Consider the following 19,735-nt stretch of genomic DNA (forward strand, 5'->3'; position numbering starts at 1 on the left):
TGATCTCTCCTTAAGGAGTGATAATATCCCCAGAACATCTTCCTAAGCAATCATTGCTGCCAGTTTCAGCACCCAATATGTTAATTAGGTTCTCTACTGTCAGGTGGGTGGGGCTTATCTGGTGCTCACAGTAGTAGGACCGTCCTGACTGTATCCTGAAACTAACAGCACTGATCGCTCAGGATTGGTAGGGGTTACAGAGAAAATCCTAACTGGGCCAGGATCAGTGTAGTGGCATCTACTGTATTGAAGGATACCAAGATGTAAAGGTGGTGAAAGGTCACCTGTAAGTGTCACTCATTATGTTATGGCTTCCTCATCTCCGCGTACAAATGTAGAAACAAAATAATTTTCACATGATGCACATTCTCCTCATTCTGTCTTTTTATCTCCAGTCTCAAGAGAAAAAAAGAACAAAAACAAGTTTTATCAGATTGCTGAAAGGAAAGCCCTAGAGTCTTCTATTCCTCACGCGTGCGCGGGGGTGTAATCCAATTACCTGGATGAGATAAGTGGCCTGAAGATAATACCTACCCTAATAAATAGATGGCATTAGTGGGGCCGCACTAGCGGAGTCTCCGGGTGGGAATAAAACATTTCCTCTGGCACATCCTTATGTCCCGGTGACTGGGATGGATTGTATCATGTTGTGATGTATAGATGTAGCAGAGCTGAATTAGTTCTTTAGGTTGAGTGATATTTTCCTACCCCAATCCTTCATCCTTCCCTGATTGGTGACGTCACTGTTACAATGTCACCAATACCCAACAAACGCAGACAGGTCAGCTCCCCCCTCTCCCTGCACAGCAAAGGTCGTAGAGCATGCCCGCAACACTTTCCCCTAGAAGTCAACCCACTCGTCTTATGTCAATACATCTACTGTAAAGCAAAGCGTTGGAACTCATGAACATTTGGAGAAATAACAGATATTTCCTCTGAGGTCCCCAATGTACTCTCACTATTAGTATTGCTCTTGCGGAATGAAATTCCCTTCGGCCCGTCAATAGTCTTCATCTTAAACTTCGTCGGAGAGTTCTAATTCCCTGCGGTCGCCCCCGGAGGCAGGTGACAGACTTAAGATCGCCGTTTCTAGTTGTGCATGCTTTGTCTTTTGTGTCATCTGTAGGTTGTTGATCCACTGCGGGCAGATTTCTCTGAGGCTCCCACTAGCTAGTGCACATCATCAATCATTCATCCTTGCGTCTGTCGATCCGATGATTCACTCGGCTTTCCGAGTATTTCCTTGAATGTACAGTAATTACCACTTCACGCTACGTAATTGCTCTTGCAAACCACAATTGGCAATCAAATTTCCATTAAAAATCAACCACGGTCCCCAAAAATTGGCTTCGTGTGATGATCAAGCTACACATGGCCATCGCTAACTTCAGAATTAACCGTATCATGACCAAAAATATGGCGCAATAAGGCTGATTCGCATCGGCTGTTGCAAAACTGCAACTCCCAGCATGTTCAGGGCAGAGCATGTAGGGTCCCAACAGTCTGGAGACCTCTGACTATGGTTAATGAAGTGCTTTGTATTTATTTGTGGCCCCCCTGGGGATCGGCGAACAATCCAACCAGTCACTATGTATGGGATGAATAATGTATGAGGCTTATCTGGACGATCACGCTGTAAAGCGTTAAAGTTAATGAGTCTGGGGTCCAGAAGAGATTTTTTCAGGATCAGGTTATAGCTACACAGAACTCTTGGGCGAATCGCCCCCGCCATACAGGAACCTCAACGTACTCTCAAAGTCATCGGACATGCTAGAATTCTTTTTATCCGCCTTCTATGTAGGTCATGTCAAGTCTGTCAGAGGGAATAACGGGCCGTTTCCTCGAACGAAAACGACCTTGGGAATAGAACTGGACTTGAGGAATCACAAAACCTGCCATTGTGTTAGGAAAGAGTATAAAGACGCCTTCATGTGTAGAGACCGTGCAACGGCCCATCTACGTGAGGAAAGGCGGATGTTATTAACTGTGTACGAGCCCTGGAGGCAAGGTATGGGGTCTACACAAATCGGACGCCACCTTAAAAAATACAGATCAGACTTCCTAAATAATAGGGGCCCCTGAACTAATAACCATCCCAGACTCCTCCGAAATAGAGAGCCCAGACCACACTGCCCCAAAATAAAGTCTCTAGACATGGTTGGTGCAAAATAAACACCTTAGACCAGCCCATAAATGTTCCGCTATTAAAGAGACACATTTCTACCATATTCCCAAAAGTAGTAAAAAAATGTGAAGATTAGATCGAACGAGTCTCCCGTCCAATCTCCTGTGGACCCCTGTGGGTCCACCTGGGCCACTTTGGGAATCACTGCCCTAGACCATACATCCAGTAAATTCAGACCCATGACCAGACTCTCACATAATTCAGACCCAAAACTAGGGGACTACCCCTAAATGTTGTATCTACACCGCTCCCAAATACAGACATGAGACCAGATTACCACTAATACAAACCTCAAACCATACATCGTGTATGTACAGACCCAAAATAACTGTCTGAATTAACTTTAAGTAAATACAGACCTCAGATCAGAGTTTCTCTAAATACTTGCCAAACGGTGCCCAAAAAGTGCAGCACCCAGCTATCTCTGGCACTGCCATTGAAGTAACATGTCTCCATTCAGCCTGGCTAAAGACTGGTGGGGGTCTCAGTTGTCAGACCCCCCACTGATCTGGTATTTATCCACTTATCCTTATATTTTTTTGGGTATAGCTCCTTTCATTTACGATGGCTCTACTCTCCATGTGTATGAAGCAGCTCTCTCTTCCTCTCTCGCAGTTCGAAGTCCCAGCACAATCTCAAGCACCAGTCATTAACTAAACTTACATTGGAGGAAACTAACATTAGTGTCATTCCTCACTATTCGCACTGAACAAACGTCAAAAACTTTTCTCTTTGATTGATGGAGAACATGATAACTAAAAACCTTTACCTGCGCTCGTAAAGGTAGTGATTTCACCCCGGGGGCCTCTGACACTCCGACATCTCTGTGCTGGGTCACAGTTTTTGGTTGTTCAGTCTATAACATAGGACGGCAGAAGAGCTGTGTACACAGAACAAAGTATAATTTTCATCTAGTCCGTTTGTTTGTTTTTTCATTTTTATATACATACAGTTGCAAAAGTTTCCATACCCCTAAGATCTAGGAGGATGAAGCAGAGGAATGTCTGACAGTGACCGATCCTATAACATATGGACATCATTGGCTGGAAAGAAAAGTAAACAGGAAATAAGCGAAACATATTTTCATATTTCGCAGCAATTCTGAACATGTCAGGACAGGACCAGGAAGTGTCACATGAGTAATAGGAAAACTATTCCATAACCTGATCTTGTCTCTGTATTCTGGGATCATACGAATTGTGAAAAGGCGACTTATGGAGCAATTTTTTTTTTTTTTTTTTTTTTTTAAATTTGGAATTTTACTATAATTATTACAAGGCCTGAATGTTTGGCCAGGCTCGTGCTATTTCAGTAAATAAGTATTGCATTGCTGAAAAACCGCTTTTTCCAATAGCTTTATAATATGCAGATGTAGCAGAGCTGATTTTGCAATTTGGCAGGAGTTATCACGATATTAATGTCGCCGCCACTTTTGATGCAGAACCGCTGAAAACATGAAAAGGATGCAAAAATGAAATTTTTAGCTATACTACTGCTCTATTTAACCTGCCCCCCCCATAGTGTTGGCTATGAACTGTGCCTATGTGTTTATTGACAAGTTTAAAGGGATCCTATCATTAAAACTCACATTTTTCCTCACTAACACGTTGGAATAGCCTTAATACCTTTAGATGTCTTCCGTTTGGTATAAATCCCGATTTTATTCGGTATGCAAATGAGTTCTCTCGCAGCACTGGGGGCGTCCCCAATGCTGCGAGAGAACTCTCCAGCGCCGACTCCATCATCTTCAGGGACGGCCTCTTCACGCGTCTTCCTCCGACGGCGGCTTCAAACTTCTAGGCCTCGGGCTTAGGACAAAGCCGGCTGCACATGCCCGCCGGCCACAAGAAAATGGCCGCTTATACAGTATTGTAAGCGGCCATTTTCTTGTGGCCGGCGGGCATGCGCAGTCTGCTTTGCCCGAAGCCTAGAAGTTTGAAGCCAATGCCGGAAGAAGACGCGTGAAGAGGCCGTCCCTGAAGAAGATGGAGTCTGCGCTGGAGAGTTCTCTCGCAGCGTTGGGGACGCCCCCAGTGCTGCGAGAGAACTCATTTGCATACCGACAAAAACCGGAATTCATACCGAACGGCGGCGCGGAGAAGACATCTAAAGGTAGTAGACGAATAGCCTTTCTTAAGGCTATTCCTACATGGTAGGCTGAAAAAATTGTGTTTTAATGATAGGATCCCTTTAACCCTGCTGCAAATTCTTGACCTTGTGCAACCGTGTAATGTAAAGCAATCTCCGTTTTTTCTATGATAACACTTTAGATTAGACACTCTCTATAGCTGTAACTAGTCAACCTATTTAGGATGTAGATATTTTGATGCAGATAAGCCTTAAAGGGGAACTTTCACCACCTGCACAAACTCAAATTCATCCCAACATTCGATAGGGGCCGCTCCACTGATTCAGGCACAGTTGGAATTTTTTCTCTAGCCCCCACCGTTCCTGAGCAATCATTTCTGTTAGTTTCAGTACAGTTATGACTGTCAAGTGGGCGGTCATAGGATGGAGAAGAAAGACAGGGACTGCCCATCTGACAACAGAGGGGATAATTGTGCTGAAACTAAGAACTCTGATTGCTCAGGAGTGGTGGGGGCTAGAGAAAAAATTCCAACTGCCCCAGAATCGGTGGAAGTGGTGAAAAGTCTTCCTTAACTTTATGTATCTTGAGATGTAAAATGTATAAGATGCCTGTTACTCGTGGGTGCAAGGGGTTCCCATCATAATAGGATTTAGAAAGACCGTTAACTGTATTATATTTTTTTTTGTCTCTTCCCATTGTAGTTACCTGGCTGAGCAGTGCTGGAATGGCGGATTCATCTACTTGATCATGTTACGGCGCATTAAACGCAAAGCTCCTCTTCCTCCTTCCAATAGCGGCCATGCCAACACCTCTGAACCCAAAGCAACAAGTTCTACCTCACAGCCGAGCATTAGGGCGATACAGAATGGAAAGAGAACCAGGAAATTTGGAGTCATCTCAAGGACCTTGGCCAAAGACAGCAAGGAGAGTAAAGGAGAACCGGAGGGCATTCATGAAAATGGGCATTGTTCACCTATGGATATTGACAGGGGACATTGTAATGAGGGGACCGCAGAACGTGAGGGTGACGTAAGGGAGGACTCTTATAGCAGTTATGATGAGGAGAGATGCGAGTACACCATGTCAAAGGCTGCAACGACGGCCCCGAAACCCAACGATGGCTTCACTCAGGTATTCTCATATTATATGGATCAGTATAACACAGAGCTCACAATCTGCATGCTATAATACCTGCGTGATTCATGTATAAGGAAAAGTATCTTTGTACCGTTTTAGCCGGTGGATATGAAATATAATTTTTTTTTTTTTTGAGGAATCTTTGTGTTATACCAGCCTGATGAAGGGACCTTTTTAGTAGTCCCAAAAGCTCACAATATGTCATCATTTTTAATTAGCCGTTAAAAAAGGTATCAACTACTGAAGACTCCTCAAATTTTTTTTGTATATTTCATGTACATCCATGTTAAGGTTTACATCCAGGTCTTAGGTACCTACAAAATGAAGAGGTTACTTTACTTCTCCTGTGCTCACCCTACATGATGTCTTTGCAAACTCTGAGCTCAGATATTCCAGCAAGCCCTGCTAGTTCATAGTCTGTACAGACAGAATGAGATGTAAAGATGAAAACTATTTGCAGAATCGCCTCATTTATAAAATATTAAATAAAACTGAAAAAAGTATTCTTAAAAATTAATCTAAAATTATTTGTTAAAAGGATCCTATCATTGGATACCCTTTTTTTTTTTTACTTAATAACACGTAGGAATAGCCTTAAGAAAGGTTATTTGTCTCCTACATTTAGATGTCTTCTCTACGCCGCCGTTCAGTAGAAATCCTGGTTTTCTTCTGTATGCAAATGAGTCCTCTCACCGCACTGGGGGCGGTCCCCAGCTCTCAAACAGCACTGGGGGTGTCGTCAATGCAGCGAGAGAACTCTCCAGCGCCGCCTCCATGTTCTTCAGGAACGGCCTCTCTCTGCGTCTTCTTCCGTCCTGGGTTTCAATCTTCTAGGCTTCAGGCCTCTGTAAACTGGTGTAAGCGGCCATTTTCTTGTGGCCCGGGTATGCGCAGTTGGTTCTACCGACTGGGGCTCATTTAAAGCTCTGTACAGCATTGGGGTGGTGTCACAGAATTCCTATTATTTTCAAACCCCACAAAAAGTTATTTTTGTCTATATTATATGTATACCAAATGGTACCATTAGAAAATTCAAGTGGTTTTTCAAAAATCAAACTTTTATACAACCCCAGTTTATATATAACATCGCTGCATCCCTAAACGTGACAGAGGAGGGGAGCTGAAGGACTTCTATTACTGGGGCTTTGTTTTAGTGTATCGGTATATCCTCCTCCCAGCATATAATACAAGTGTTAATCCTGCCAGCCGTGCATCTTGCATTTTACTAGGAAAGTCACGACCTGCAAATAGATTCCAGACCCTTTCTGGATCGCCGTCAGGCTCACAAATATTTAGAAGAAAACATAACTTTTGACTAATTTTCCCCAAATATTCAGACATGTCTGCAAATATGTGAAATAAACATGGCAAGGTCTGCCGCACACACACATATATAATTTATAATTTGTTAGATTGACACCTGTTGGCTTTATATGGTCCTGTATAAGGGGTGGCTGTGTACCTTCCCTGGAAGAAGACCATACAATGGTGCCTGGTGCCAAAAACCTTCCCTGCCATTGGTGACCCTGATACATTTAACTGTACTAATCCAGGGAAACCCCTGTGAAGGGCTCATTCATATATCTATGGTCAATAATTCAGAAAGTTGTGCGCTGTCTATTTGCTACAAGGGTCACCTGGTGCAGAAGCCAGGGGGTCCACAGGGCACTCTCTCCATACTAGGACTGGATAAACTTCTTTGACCTCCTTTCTGATTCCCTTTGATGGTTGTCAGTCTGTGCATCATAAATTGAAATCCCTCTCCTCAGCTTGCCCTCTGGTGCACTGGAGTGAGAAGATTTATGATACACAACCTTCCACTGTCAGACAGGAGAAAATCAACACTTTAATGGTAAAAAAAAAAAAAAAAGCAGTGGGTCAGCAGAATATAGTCCATGAGGGATTCTGTGGGGGAGACTGTGGCACAAAAGGGGGCACCATTACTATGTGGGGGTCACTGTCGTGATGGGAAGCTTGTGTGCACAAAAATGTTGTGGAGATGTCTTCAAGGTGGTTGGACCAGATAGAGAAGAAAAGTGAAATGTAAGTGCTGCTAAGGCTGCATTCACATCTGTACTAGAGACTCATCACAGTGTCCACCTGAAAATCAACAGAAGAAAAAGCCTTGCATGAAATTTTAAAACCACGGACACCCCGATGAACTCCATTATAGTCATTGGGGTCCAACATACAGTACTCTGTGTGTTAGTGGTCAGCCTCTCCATTGTTACGGTTCTCCATCGGATCGGAACAAAGGAAATGCAACGCTAGTATGAACCCAGCAGCGTATAATGTACAGATGAGATCCAAATGGGACGAGTTGTGCAGGGGCGCATTTAGTGACACCCCTGGATCACAGTAGTTAAGATACTTCCCATTTATACAGCAGTAACATATTCCATATCACTGTACACAGAATATATTTCAACGTACATCAGTTCCTGCCCCACCGAGTCAATAGGGACCAAAAGACAACATAAATATAACGCTAGGACAGCAGTGTCCATACAGTAAACCATAACTTTCCAGTAGGCCCCGGAGTGGGGACCTGTAGATTTCACTCCGATGCCAGGACCTTTAACCCCATCCTATGTCGTATCAGCAGAGATCCCAGCATAGGCTCCGGTTACGGCACACAATCCACTATATACAATAGAGCAGTGTTCACATGTCAGTCTACTCTCACTCCGCCCTGCTAATAGGATGTAAAGCTTGATGTCTTCCTTTGTCTGACATGTTTCAGAATTTTTGCAGGAATGCAGATCACAGAAGGGGCAGTGTTACGAGGGCACCGCCGTCCTCATGCTTTAGATTCCTCCGGTATTCAATAACCAATTCATGGGCCAGATAATCCATTGGTTCTGCTGAAATCTAAGAAGGAAATATCCTGCCCCCCCAAAAAAATAAATCATTTCCCACCAATAAAATATCATCAATGTCTACATAACTGATATAGAATTCGATATAGAATAGGCGATGATATATTGGATAGCGCTCTCGAAAAAAATTCCCTTCTGTCTTCTAGTAAGATTATGTTCACATCTAGCACCGGGTCCATCTAAAATTAGAGGTGGATACCCAACGAACCCCTTTACAGATATTGGGGTCCCCATTAGACAGACTGTTCTTAAAGGGATTCTGCAATTAAAACATTTTTTTCTCGTTAACATGTAAGAATAGCCTTAATAAAGGCTATTCTTCTCCTACCTTTAGATGTCTTCTCCGCACCGCCGTTCGGTAGAAATCCAAGTTTTCTTTGGTATGCAAATGAGTTATCTCACAGCACTGGGGGCGGTCCTCAGCGCTCAAACAGCACTAGGGGCATTCCCAATGCTGAGAGAGAGCTCTGCAGCACCGCCTCCATCTTCTTCAGGAGCGGCCTCTTCACACGTCTTGTTCCGGGGCTGGCGGTCAAACTTCTAGGCCTTGGGCCTCAGGCAAGGCCAACTGCGCATGCCCACAGGCCACAAGAAATTGGCCGCTTGCTTATTGCTAAATTTTTTATTGCACCTGAATACTAAATTTTGCAGATGAGAAAAGAAACTTGTATTTCATGTGTGTGTTTTCTTCCAGCGGGATGGCTGCTGTATATGGAAGATGCACATGCTGAAGGGATCGGATGGACTAGGCATTCAGATTACAGGCGGACGAGGCTCCAAGAGGTCTCCGCATGGTATAGTCGTAGCCCATGTAGAAGAGGGCGGCTCAGCAGACAGGTATTATATATTATAGTGTGCGGTATATAACCTGAAACCACTGACCAGCCTCAAGGGGTGAATCCTGTACAAGGACACTATATGGGTTTCTTGGTGTCCAGTTGTTAGTTTTATAGTACATGGTACGGCCACCCCAATAGTATGTGCACCCCTGAGAAAGTTGTGATGTCACAGATATAACTTCCTAGGCTTATATCAGTGCATATAACTAAATGTGATCAGATATCAGATTGATAGGGGTTCAACATGGGATCCTCCGCCGATCAGAGCGCAATGCATGCCGATGGAAGCAGACCGCTCCGTATACTACATGTGGTGGCTGCGACACATCAGGATCGCTCATACCCGGCAGAATACATTGAAGCGGCACTAATAGAAATAACACAATATATTATGTGTATGCAGTGACCATGTTGTGTTCTGTATGATATATTGTATTATTCTGCTTTTCAGGGATGGTCGACTGAAGGCCGGCGATGAGCTGCTAATGATCAATGGCCAGTCACTGGTGGGGCTGTCACATCAGGAGGCCGTGGTGATCCTGCGCGGTGCAGTCGGAGTGGTGCAACTTGTTGTGGCGAGCCGGGTAACTATGATATACTCCTCTCATAGGGATCATGCATGTGACCTACAGTCTGCATATATCACTTATATATCTAATAGTACTGTCATGGCCATAGGCAGCAAGAGCCAGGAGCGAGTCATTAGGAGAGTTTTTGGGACACGCTTCGTGCAGGCCTGATAGAGATTTTGATGAACTTTGTATCTGCTGTCAGTCAGGTCTGGGAAGAGAGAGTTTTTGCGATCCCCACATGATATCACTTAGGTTTGAGGCGCGGGTTTAGGCGTGGTAATTGCTTAATAATCCGTCATTTTGTGCAGAGTTTATAGTGACACACCGGATGTCCCAGAATACACATTATTGTAATATATGTCAGTGTCTCCTAGTGTGTGACCATAAATAGATTGGAGCAGTGGTATCTATGCGAGCAGGGAGTAGCCGTAAACCGTCTCTCTATGGGTTAGTCATATCCCTCTCTGCCAAATGCAGGTGTGTTACTGCTATCCTAATGACTGACAGATGCAGCAGAGCAGAGTTTGTCACTGAGCACTCTTTGGGGTGCAATGATTTGGTGTGTGTGTATTTAAGACTACTGGTAGACTTACGATGTTACCTTTAAAAAGAAGCTTTCACCACCTCCTCCATATCCAGCTCTTCATCCCTTAGTACTCACTGCTCCACTGATTCCAGTATAGTTGGAATTTTTTCTCTAGCCCCCGCCATTCCCAAGCAGTCAGTGCAGTTAGTTTTGGTGCCCAATAGGCTGTACACTCTCACTACTGTCAGTTGGGCGGTGTCAGGCAAGGGGGTGGGATATTGAGGCTTCTGGCACTGTCCAATCAGAGGAGGCAGTATCAGAGAGTTCAGAATCCTGCCCATCTGACAGTAAAGAGCCTAAGTAGCCTATAGGGCACAAAAACCAACTGCACTGATTGCTCGGGTATGGCGGGGGCTAGAGAAAAAAATTTCAACTGTGCTGTAATTTTGTATAGAGTTTGTAGTGACACACTGGGTGTCCCAAAATACACATTATTGGAATATATGTCAGTGTTTCCTAGTGTGTGACCATTAATAGATTGGAGCAGTGGTATCTATGCGAGCAGGGAGTAGCCATAATCCGTCTCTCTATGGGTTAGTCATATCTCTCTCTGCCAAATCCAGGGCAATCCAGAAAATACCCTTCATTGTGCACCTAGACTCCGTGTCATACATAGAGCCCTCGAATACAGTCTATAGCCCAGTTCAGTACCAGGAGCAACCACAGTCAAATGTGTGGCGCTGTCACTGGGTAAGCAATAAAGAGGACAGGGGGCTCGCTGGCGCCTCTGCAGCCTATTGGCAGGGGTTGGACCTTCACATATCAGACTTTTCTGGCCTGTCCATGTGCATTTGCTCACCATGGCTTCTTTTATCTCCAGGATGGCACAGACGTTGATTTCTGCAAATACCCCTCCACCAGCCTGCCAGACCTAGTGAGCGCGTGCGCCGCTCAAGACGTTCACACCGATAATAAGGAGAACGTGCACCCAGACGAGGACGATGAGAAAGGATGCAAGGTGCCTGCTGCAGCGCCGGCAGCTGTAAGTATCACTATGAGGCATTGTTCAATAAATCCTTCAGACTTTCCTGTGTTGTAAGAAGCGGCACTTAGGAGGAAATAATAGATGAGGTCACTATTAGCGGCAGACAATAACTTATGGGGCTCCATTATAGTAATTAAAGCTGTCAGATTAGAATTGCATCATGTGACGGCGATGAAATCCGCAGCCATTACCGGAGGGTAGAAGTAATCCAATTGTGTAGAACTAATGGCAGATTTTACATTGGTTGTGCGGATTGTTATATCACGGATATACTTGGCATGGTGTCCCTCTGGAATTAATTGACAACTGGGTGTTACTATTCTCCTTGTCAGTAGGGTCTTTGTTACATAATACCCTTTATTAAACATATACTACCATTTTTGTATACAGATCCTATGCTGACCTAGACATCTCCATGGGTACAGACTACAAAGATTCCTTGTGTAGTCGGATCCTACAAACATCCTCCGATCTCTCCTTTATTTCTTTATTGCCTAGGCTTAGTAAGTTACTAGAAAGAAAAAAATAGATATGAGCGCAGGGTTTATGACAATATGGTGTAACTAGGAATGACATGGGGCCTCCTCCCCATCCAACGCCGAAGACCCTGACAGACCTCCCTCCCCCCTCCGTATTCCTGCACGCTCTATTATGCCCCATAGTGGCCCCTGCACACACTATTATGCCTCATAGTGGCCCCTGCACACAGTATTATGCCCCATAGTGGCCCCTGCACACACTATTATGCCTCATAGTGGCCCCTGCACACAGTATTATCCCCCATAGTGGCCCCTGCACACAGTATTATGCCTCATAGTGGCTCCTGTACACAGTATTATGCCCCATAGTGGCCCCTGCACACACTATTATGCCTCATAGTGGCCCCTGCACACAGTATTATCCCCCATAGTGGCCCCTGCACACAGTATTATGCCTCATAGTGGCTCCTGTACACAGTATTATGCCTCATAGTGGCCCCTGCACACAGTATTATCCCCCATAGTGGCCCCTGCACACAGTATTATGCCCCATAGTGGCCCCTGTATACAGTATTATGTCCCATAGTGGCCCCTGCACACAGTATTATGCCCCATAGTGGCCCCTGCACACAGTATTATGCCCCATAGTGGCCCCTGCACACAGTATTATGCCCCATAGTGGCCCCTGCACACAGTATTATGCCCCATAGTGGTCCCTGCACACAGTATTATGCCCCATAGTGGTCCCTGCACACAGTATTATGCCCCATAGTGGCCCCTGCACACAGTATTATGTCCCATAGTGGCCCCTGCACACAGTATTATGTCCATAGTGTCTCCTGCACACAGTATTGTGTCCCCTGCACACAGTATTATGTCCCATAGTGGCCCCTGCACACACTATTATGCCCCATAGTGGCCCCTGCACACAGTATTATGCCCCATAGTGGCCCCTGCACACAGTATTATGCCCCATAGTGGCCCCTGCACACAGTATTATCCCCCATAGTGGCTCCTATATACACTATTATGCCCCACTGTGGACACCCATGACCAATTATTATACTCTGGGGTCTTTTCAGACCCCAGAGTATAATAATCGAAGAACGAGGGGGATACCAACACAAGAAACACTGTTACTTACCTATCCCTGGCTCTATTGCACTCCTCGGCGGTGTCGGCCATCTTCAATGACGTCCGGTGCGTCAAATGACCCGGGATGCAGGCTCCCGTCATGTGACGTCAGGGAAGTCACAGAAGCAGGCCCGAAACCTGTCTGGAGCCCAGAGAGGTAAGTAACAGTGTTTTTTATGTTCTCTTACCTCTCCCGGGTCTCCGATCATTATACTCGGGGGTCTGATAAGACTCTCAAGTATAATAACTGTTTATGGGGTCCGCATTGTCTCTTACCAATCCCGATCACCGCCCCTGTTATTTGTTACAGGCCCATATCATATGCAGACCAGGTATAAAATGAATGGATAGATGGTAAAGCGATGGAAATGGGTAGATTATTACTAATAAGATTAGTTACTAATAGAGCGAAGATTTTTTCCATGTGATTTGATGTATATTCTAAAAATTCTTTACATTCTGCTCCATTGACAATGTTTAGACTGCAGTCCTTGGCGTGGAGCTGACGTGAAGCGCTGTCTGGCTGTAATGGGTTAAGGCTGGGATTATGTTTTCTTTGCTGATCATGTATAATGTAGGTTGTTACCTATGGAGACGTTTCCTAACCCAGATGAGAGTGTCTGGGGAATAGGTTGTCACGCTTTAATGAGCATAAAAAGACAAAAAATACTAAAAAATGCATAAAGTAACCAGTAATTATCATCTGTTCTTTTGGGATTTGTTCTTAGGGATTAAGAAAATAAGAATATATATGTATACCCCTTAAGATACATTTTATTTTACAGGCATCTACAATAAAAGGTGAAATATCTTCATGTCCAATGTGTAGTCAGATCCGCCTTTCATTTATTTCTCCCCTGCTTCTTACTGACCTCCTCCTGAACAACTGTGGAATCCTCTGTCCTCGGAGCAGGTTTTCTGCAACTTTTTAATTGATGACCTATCCTTAGGATCCTTGAAAGATCCATGGGGGTCCGACACCCAGGATCCCTCTGGACCAGCGCTGCCTCCACTTCACAGGCCTCACGTTCACTGGTCACATTGTTATTAGGGTCGAGCGATCAGGATCGGATTCCGATCGGCAATCGAGTAAATTTCACGATCGCGATCGAAATTCTGATGCCAATCTTTTCTGGCGGGATCGAGATCAGAGGTTATCTCAAGATCGGGTCAACCCTACTCATGCATATATCATTAATAGGGTTGAGGGATCGGGAAAGATCGGATCCCGATCGGCAATCAAGCAAATTTCACGATCGCGATTGGAATTGGCTGGAAAATGATTGGAAATCGGATTTTAAAATCGATCCTGAAATCTCAAGATAGGCTCAACCTTAATTGTTATGTATCCCTGAGTAGATGTTAGAGATGTAGCCGTGAATATGGGAGAGGAGACAAAGGCACCAAAGCTATTAAATTAAAGGGATTCTACCACTAAAACTGTTTTTTTTTTTGTTTTGTTTTTTTTTGTTTTTTTGTGCTTAAGACGTCAGAATAGCCTTTAGAAAGACAATTCGTCTCTTACCTGTAGACGTGGTCTCCGGCCCGCCGTTCCGTAGAAATACCGTTTTTTACCGGTATGCAAATGAGTTCTCTCGCAGCAGTGGGGGCGGACCTTAGTGCTCAAACAGCGATGGGGGCGTCCCCACTGCTGCCAGAGAGCTCTCTCCAGCGACGCCTCCATCTTCAGCTACAACCGCCTCTTCTGTCTTCTGTCTCGGTCCAACCTCCGACGCCTGCGCAGTACGCTCCTGTATTGAACTACAAAAATGTAGTAAGAGACGAATAGCCTTTCTAAAGGCTATTCCGATGTCTTAAGCACAAAAAAAAAAAAGTGGTAGAATTCCTTTAAGGAATGGGATGAGAGGGACTATTCATTATCGGCGACACCCACTCAGCTCAAAACTTGCAGCTCCTTGGGGCAACACGGTGGCTCAGTGGTTAGCACTGCAGCCTTGCAGTGCTGGAGTCCTGGGTTCGAATCCCAGGAACAACATCTGCAAGGAGTTTGTATGTTCTCCCTGTGTTTGTGTGGATTTCCTCCCATTCTACAGAAGATATACTGATAGGGGAAAAAAAGTACATTGTGATCCCTATATACATAAAAAAAGAGAAAAAAAAACAACTTGCAGCTCCTTATGTCATAGAAGGCAGACATGATGCTCCATTTTTGACCCACAGTATTGGTGCTTTTCTGTTGTGCTCCCACACATTGTATCCCACAAGGTAATGGTTTCCCCAATTTGTTCCGTCTTCTACAGTACAACTTGTCTCCACCACAAAGAAATATTACCCACAGTAATGGTGTACTACTCTGCCCCACATTCAGTAATGCCCACTTTGTGCCTCATACAGTAAAAAATGCTCTTTATGTCCGCCGCAGTAATAATAAACCCTTTAGGCTCCCACAAAATACTCCAATGTATTAATAACTCCTTTGTGCCCCCAGTCATTGACATTGTTTTGACTTTGTCCTCCCCTTGTGCTTTCCATGTGATGATATCGCTGCTTTGGTCTGTGCCAGGCCTGCCATGGCCTTTATTTGGCATCTCCAAGACCACAGAGTGAATGGTGGGGCAGGGAGCCGAATGTGACAACCTCCTGGGGAATTGTCTTGTGCTAGCAACATTACTGCTGAGGTCTCAGTTTCAGATTCCTTTTATATCCCATTGGTTCGTAAATCTGGTTTCTCTTTCACTTTTTGGTCTTTTCAGTACTGCGCAAAGGTTTTAGGCAGGTGTGGAATAATGCTGCAACGTAAGAATGCTTCCAGAATTAGAAGGGTTAATGGTCAAAATGAAGGTATGAAGGAAGATATTTGGTATGACCTTTGCCCTTTGCCTTCTATCAGTTCTTCTTGATACTTGTAGATGGTCACCCGGAGCATTTTGGTGTTTGGTTTATCCAAATTTGTTCAGCGATTCCAAAAATATAAGCCCTTTTAGTGTAACACAGTAGTTCCTCTGGGGCGGGGCTTCTGTGTCATGTGTCATACAGTGTTAACGCCCACTCAGTCAATAGACCTCAATTTTCCATTAGTGCTAAAAGGACTTGTATTTGTGCAATGGCTGAATGGATTTGGATAAACAAAGCACCAAAATGCTCAGTGTGACAGCGCCGATCAGATGGTGGATGTCATTGGACTTTTCAGACCTGGTGATAGGTCTCCTTTAAATTCCAAAAATAAAGCAGAATTTTTTGACATTCCTTTAAAATTCACTTTCCTTCACATAGTTTGGCTTCATCGCCCAGTTCCCGATGAATTGTATTATACAGATCCTGCCAGGGAGGGATTTACTGACCCAACATCTGCAGAATAGATTTCAATGTATGCATTCACTCTCTAGACATGGAAATTCCAGGCCCATCGTAATTTGTCATTTAACCTGAAATTTAATGGCAAACGTTCTTACCATTCAGTAGTAGATCTGTCATTTTAGTGCTGTAATTAAATGTTCCTCCACAGGGGGCCCTCTAATCCTCCTGACACCAGTGATTTGTATGTATACGTACCATCATGGCCAATTAGCGAGGTCTCGCCGCTCCGCCGTAGGGTCCTGAAGTCTGTCACAACCTTCTCAATCAGAACTGCTAATGTTCTGCCTTATTAAATTGAGATCATGCGTGCAGGGCGGGGAACGGTAAGAACAGCGTCTGGAGTTTTAATAAGAGCATATCCCGGAGCTGCCAAATTCTGTAAACGTGCCGCACGCTCCGATATGGGAAAGTACTCAGCTGGAACAGATGTTTCATTGACTTTCCCATGAATTGGGCAGTTTCGACTCACTTTTGAAGCGTCGCCTCTGCCGCTAGAGAGTTAGCACCTGGCCAAAAAAGGGAAAAAAAAAAATGTAAAAATTTCCAATGGAAAATACGACACCATAATAAAAAGAGTGATGGCGGGGGCCAAGGCTTTGGCTGTCCAGTGACTGCGCATCTTTCCTGGCTTCTTCGCAGGTGTACATGTGTGTTGAAATTTAATTTGTTCTCCCATTGCCCTCAATGTGTCTGTCTAGACATATATATGACTATAATGATGTGAACAGGGACCAATACTTGGGGGAACATCGTAATCTATTAGATACGCCATAGATATGTCCTATATGAGAGAATGTTAGTGAGTAGATGTTCTGCCAATTTGAATAACAATGTAAAGGAATGCTAGACCTAGAAATGAATGGTACAAGTAAACTGGAGATAATCAGATTTAGAAGAGGGGGCAGATATGTGTCCTACTGCACACAGAATGGGGGGAGGCTCCTACTGCACACAGAATGGGGGGGAGGCTCCTACTGCACACAGAATGGGGGGGAGGCTCCTACTGCACATCGGATGGGGGGAGGCTCCTACTGCACACAGGATGGGGGGGGAGGCTCCTACTGCACACGGGATGGGAGGGAGGCTACTACTGCACACAGGATGGGGGAGGCTCCTACTGCACATCGGATGGGGGGGAGGCTCCTACTGCACACAGGATGGGGGGGGAGGCTCCTACTGCACAGCAGATGGGGGGGAGGCTCCTACTGCACACAGGATGGGGGGAGGCTCCTACTGCACACAGGATAGGGGGAAGGCTCATACTGCACACAGTATAGGGGTGAGGCTCCTACTGCACACAGGATGGGGGGAGGCTCCTACTGCACACAGAATGGGGGGGAGGCTCCTACTGCACACAGGATGGGGGGAGGCTCCTACTGCACACAGGATGGGGGGAGGCTCCTACTGCGCACAGGATGGGGGGAGGCTCCTACTGCGCACAGGATGGGGAGGGGCTCCTACTGCACACAGGATGGGGGGGCTCCTACTAAACACAGGATGGGGGGAGGCTCCTGCTGCACACAGTATGGGGGGGAGGCTCCTACTGCACACGGGATGGGGGGGAGGCTCCTACTGCACACGGGACGGGGGGAGGCTCCTACTGCGCACAGGATGGGGGGAGGCTCCTACTGCACACAGGATGGGGGGGCTCCTACTGCACACAGGATGGGGGGAGGCTCCTGCTGCAGCCAGTTATCTAAAGGATGAGGCTACGTGACGACTTTGGCCATACAGCTCCTTTACTAATGTTGCACTACAATCCCAACGGTCCTGCGACTATGACTAATCGTCACAAGAATATAGAAGTCTCAATAGAAGTTTCCGTCTCAGTACTCTTGGGGTCACAACGCAATGCCATTCATTTACATTAGTGAAGGATTTGTAGAAGATGCAGCTTTCTTTGGTCTCATCACAGTGCAGCCCTGTAGCTTGAATCAAAAAACTGTGCAAACGGGGCAGAGGGGAGAGTCTCCTGCTGCAGCCAGTTACACAAACCAGTGAGGAGGAGGAGAAAATGGGACATGGCTGATAGTACAAGATGCATCTACTTCATATGGACATATCCTTAGCTTTTTACAGCAATTCCCAATGATGGAAAGCTGTACCCATAATGGTGACAATATTGGTCGTCACCCACTTCTCCACAAAAGCAGACGACTAGAAGACGTCGCACCAAATAATCCAAGTGATGTTTCCAGCTGCCTGAGACATTTGGCCACTGAAGCATTTATATGGTTGCTGTCAGGTCAGTGACCATACAGAAATCTCACATCATCGGCTGAGTCGGGAGAGACGCTCCAGGATACATCCTGACAACCACCAGGGACAATGCGCTTCTTGGCACATTTGCAGGACGAGCTCAAAATAAAACAGGAAAGAAGCTCCGGGATCCTGTGAACTGTTTCTTTCTAACACGTTCGCCAACAAGACCTACAGGGTCACCCGGAAGAGCCTGATATTCCACAGAGCGGCCCTGGACATGTGGTGTAAATCCTCTAATGAGCGCCCATTCATCATCTTCATCATTGCCTGAAACACAGACTATTCATTCCAGTGGAGGACGCCGCGCCAAAGCCTAACTGATGGGATACAGATGGTCGTCTGGAGTTACAAGGGGCCATCATGTTGTTTTCAATATTTTTTAGCAATTTTTTTTTTTTTTTTGGCATTTTTTCCCTTTTTCTTGTGACGATCCACATAAAATACATTGCAGTTTTCTCATTGGTCACTGGAGCGCACCCTATGGACGAGGTTTGGCAATACCGTAACTATTTTGAGCTCAGGACATCGATATTGACCTCTCCTAACATATCTGTTTTTAGTAAAAACTTAAATTCCCCACCGGAATTTGTAAGGGCTTACATTTCGGGAGCATCTTTTGTTAGAACTTTGTATTGTTCCTCTGTTTTTCCTCCTACAAATGAATAAATTGACAAGTGAATGATACCCGTTGGGAATGGACGAACCTCATTTGACTCGCCCGTGTGGTCCGATCCCAGACTCCATATGGAAAAACCTGTCGATATCTTCGCATACGAGTCTGAGGGCGTTTCTCATATTAATCTCATTCCCAGGCAGATAAATTGGTGAGAATTTTAGACAATTTTTTTTTTCCAGTGGAAAACTCAAGTAATATTTGACTTAAAGATATGACCATATGCTTCAGCGCTGAAAATCTAGAAATCGCGGTGCCTATAAAATTCAATCCACTACGTAAATGAGAAAATGAAGGAAACTCTACCTATTTTCCATATACACCAGGCGTTAGTCTATACATACGGTGGTAAGACTGGCCTGTCTTATAAGGGGTTATAATGTATGAGTCCAGGGATTCGTACATTGTAACAAACCATTAGCTGGGTATGTGCTAGGTCAAGGGAAAGCTTCCATTCATTGACATCAACCGAAGAGCTTGAAAACAGCGAGGAACCCCATTTAAAGACTAAAAATATTGAATAAATATTGGATTATAGGGGCCTGACACCCAACACTTCCATCAATGAGCTGTTCTCTATGGTAGATACACAGAATG

At 45.0% G+C, this 19,735-nt stretch overlaps 1 protein-coding gene across 7 annotated transcripts in view; it reads left to right on the forward strand.

The window, feature by feature from the left end:
• Positions 1–19,735, forward strand: part of PDZD2 (PDZ domain containing 2) — a 144,856-nt gene that overhangs the window by 75,791 nt on the left and 49,330 nt on the right. For all 7 annotated transcript variants that reach the window (XM_075267792.1, XM_075267809.1, XM_075267800.1 and 4 more), the window contains exons 2-5: positions 4,976–5,405; positions 8,985–9,127; positions 9,581–9,713; positions 11,108–11,269. In XM_075267792.1, coding sequence (XP_075123893.1) covers positions 4,976–5,405; positions 8,985–9,127; positions 9,581–9,713; positions 11,108–11,269 — 868 coding nt within the window. The remainder of the gene's footprint in view (positions 1–4,975; positions 5,406–8,984; positions 9,128–9,580; positions 9,714–11,107; positions 11,270–19,735) is intronic.

This window comes from Leptodactylus fuscus, chromosome 1, assembly GCF_031893055.1.
Source record: "Leptodactylus fuscus isolate aLepFus1 chromosome 1, aLepFus1.hap2, whole genome shotgun sequence".
In the NCBI taxonomy this organism is placed as follows: Eukaryota; Metazoa; Chordata; class Amphibia; order Anura; family Leptodactylidae; genus Leptodactylus; species Leptodactylus fuscus.